Here is a 2852-nt window from a genome sequence, read left to right as displayed (position 1 = left end):
AAAAATCCTATGTGTAAAATAACATTAATAGAATCACTCAGTAAGTAAGGGTATCATATTTATTCCAGAAAACCAGAAGATGAATCCAGTAAAAGGTACATTTTATCATGTGAGGTAAGATTTTAATGAACAGAATTCATGGACAAGAAAGAAACCAAATACACAACAAAAAAAAAAAAACATTGAATTATCAGTGTTCTAAATTAAACAATAAAGAACACTGACATGGATACAGTATGACAAAAATTATGCTTTAAACAATAAGTGTTTTCTTTCTATTTGATACATGTTAATATTTTCTTCTAATGGACAAACCAGAAGTTTGAATGTTTGTTCGATGTTTCATTTTTAGTAATTCTTTTACCATTCAAAGATCAAGAATGTTTTGTTGTTTTTTTCACCTAGTGTGTTGAAAGTTTTTTAGTTTTGTATGAAGTTTTTTTTTATTTTCTTAAATATACTTAATTCAATTGTTTAGGGCTTTTTTATGATCACAAATAGAAAAAAGACAATAGGTTTTAAAAACCTTCAAAATATGTTGTAAATAAGTTTTCACTGTACATAATAATACTTTATCTCCATGCATTAAAAATATATATAAATCCCAAGTATTTTAAAGAGCTTAGACTATAAATACTTATAAGTACAAGTATCAATATTAACCTAACTAAATGTTAGTGGAATTATGAGTGATTATCACACTAATTACAGAATCATGACTCTGAGATCAATTACTTGAACTTATTTCATAAACAATATTTCTCTTAGTTTCAATAAAAATAATACATTAAATCAAATTTATTATGTTTATAACTAGCATCTTTCGAATGTGTAGTTTTATTTAAGTTGGGTCACTGTTTAAAATGTATATGAACTTGTCACCAACTCGTAGATTTAACCTTCATTAACTTGTTTGTGAAAGTGTGTTCATTAATTTCTTTTGTTTTTACATTGGAACTAAGTTATACTAAGTTCATATATAATATACTACATCCGCCTTGCTGTTAAACTAACTGTCTATAATATGCTATATCCAACTTGTTAAACTAAGTTCATATTATATTATGCTATGTTCAACTTAAACTAAGTTCATATATATAATATACTATATCCATCTTCCTAAACAAAGTTTATATATAATATGCTATATCCAACCTGTTAAACTAATTTCATTTATAACATTCATATATATTTCTAGTGTGGGATGCCATTTGTTAGAGAAGGTATTGAGTTTGCCATAATTAAACTAAAGGGCCAGAGTTTTATGTTGCATCAAATCAGGAAAATGATTGGACTTTCCATAGCAATAATGAGAGGATTAGCCAACACTGAGACCTTGAAGAAAGCTTGGAGTCCACAAAGGGTGATTTGATTATTATGATCTGTGGAACTAAAAACTTGGACAAGTTTCTTGCACCCTAGTCGATACTTTTAGTAACTATCATATCTGAAGAATATATTGGATTATGACTTTTTGTGACTAATGTTCTTAATATGAAAGTAACAAAATACCTATTTAGAGGAACATAATGTTTTACCTAGAAAGTTATATTGTCTTTACATTACAAATGTGCATAATTTATTGGGCTTCTTTACTGTGTCATACATAATTTCAGGTTATTTTCCTAAAGTGACTTGATGAAGTTTAGTTACCACAGTCCAAACAATTTTTCTACGAGCCACTAGATTATAGTCTTCCTTCAACTACTGTCCATTGAAATTTCAGTGTAAATTGAATTTTCTGTGATTAAGATGTTTTTGTTATTCAGTCATCACAGATAACTAAATTGTTTAAAAAACTTGAAATAACATAAAGAATGAATCTGAATCAATGTTACAAGTAGTTTAATAATGTAAGATTAGCCAGTAAAGACTTGTTCAAAGAAGGAATATGAATCAGATGTTACAGCTAGTTTAATAATGTAAGATTAGGTACTAAAAACTTGTTCAAAGAATGAATCTGAATCATGATGATATAAGTAGTTTAATAATGTAAGATTAGCCAGTAAAGACTTGTTCAGGGAATGAATCTGAATCAATGTTACAAGTAGTTTAATAATGTAAGATTAGCCAGTAAAGACTTGTTCAATAAATGAATCTGAATCATGATGATATAAGTAGTTTAATAATGTAAGATTAGCTAGTAAAGACTTGTTCAAAGAATGAATCTGAATCATGATGATATAAGTAGTTTAATAATGTAAGATTAGCCAGTAAAGACTTGTTCAGGAAATGAATCTGAATCAATGTTACAAGTAGTTTAATAATGTAAGATTAGCCAGTAAAGACTTGTTCAGGGAATGAATCTGAATCGTGATGTTACAAGTAGTTTAATAATGTAAGATGATGAAGTAAGGACTTGTTAAAGAATGAATCTGATTCATGATGTCACAATTTGTTCACGAATTTGTCAAGGAACCAACTAGAAACAATGCCATTTTAGGCTTATTGTTAACTTCAAATATGGAAATGATCGAAGGGTGGAAATTGGGGAACATCTGGGTGCAAGTGATCATTGCTTCATTAGGTTTGATGTTTTGCTACATATGGAGATCAGGAATAATGATATTTTGGTTACAAATTTCAAAAAAGTAAATATTGAAGGGATGCAACAAGAATTATCTGTTGTGAATTGGACAGCTGAGTTATTTGGAGACACTGATCAGATGTGGAAAATTTTTAAATATTCAAGGTAAACATATTACTTATAGAAAGAAAAGGGTAGCTATAAGTAAAAAACAGATTGGGTCACAAAGAGTTTAAGGGATAAAATTAAAGAAAAGCATAAGAAATTATAATTAACTGGTATGACGGGAGATTTAGAAGACCAAGAAAGTTGGTGAAACAGGAAA

General features: G+C 28.2%; 1 protein-coding gene across 1 annotated transcript in view; it reads left to right on the top strand.

Annotated features, from left to right (window-relative positions):
- The first annotated feature begins 8 nt into the window (after window positions 1-8).
- LOC106472415 (tRNA pseudouridine synthase A, mitochondrial-like) overlaps window positions 9-2852 on the top strand; it is a 9068-nt gene continuing 6224 nt past the window's right edge. The window contains exons 1-2 of the mRNA XM_013933063.2: window positions 9-114; window positions 1199-1363. Coding sequence (XP_013788517.1) covers window positions 1205-1363 — 159 coding nt within the window. The 5' untranslated portion in view covers window positions 9-114; window positions 1199-1204. The remainder of the gene's footprint in view (window positions 115-1198; window positions 1364-2852) is intronic.

Source organism: Limulus polyphemus, unplaced genomic scaffold (genome assembly GCF_000517525.1).
Source record: "Limulus polyphemus unplaced genomic scaffold, Limulus_polyphemus-2.1.2 Scaffold5311, whole genome shotgun sequence".
NCBI classification, from domain to species: Eukaryota; Metazoa; Arthropoda; class Merostomata; order Xiphosura; family Limulidae; genus Limulus; species Limulus polyphemus.
This window is presented reverse-complemented; position numbering and strand designations above follow the sequence as displayed.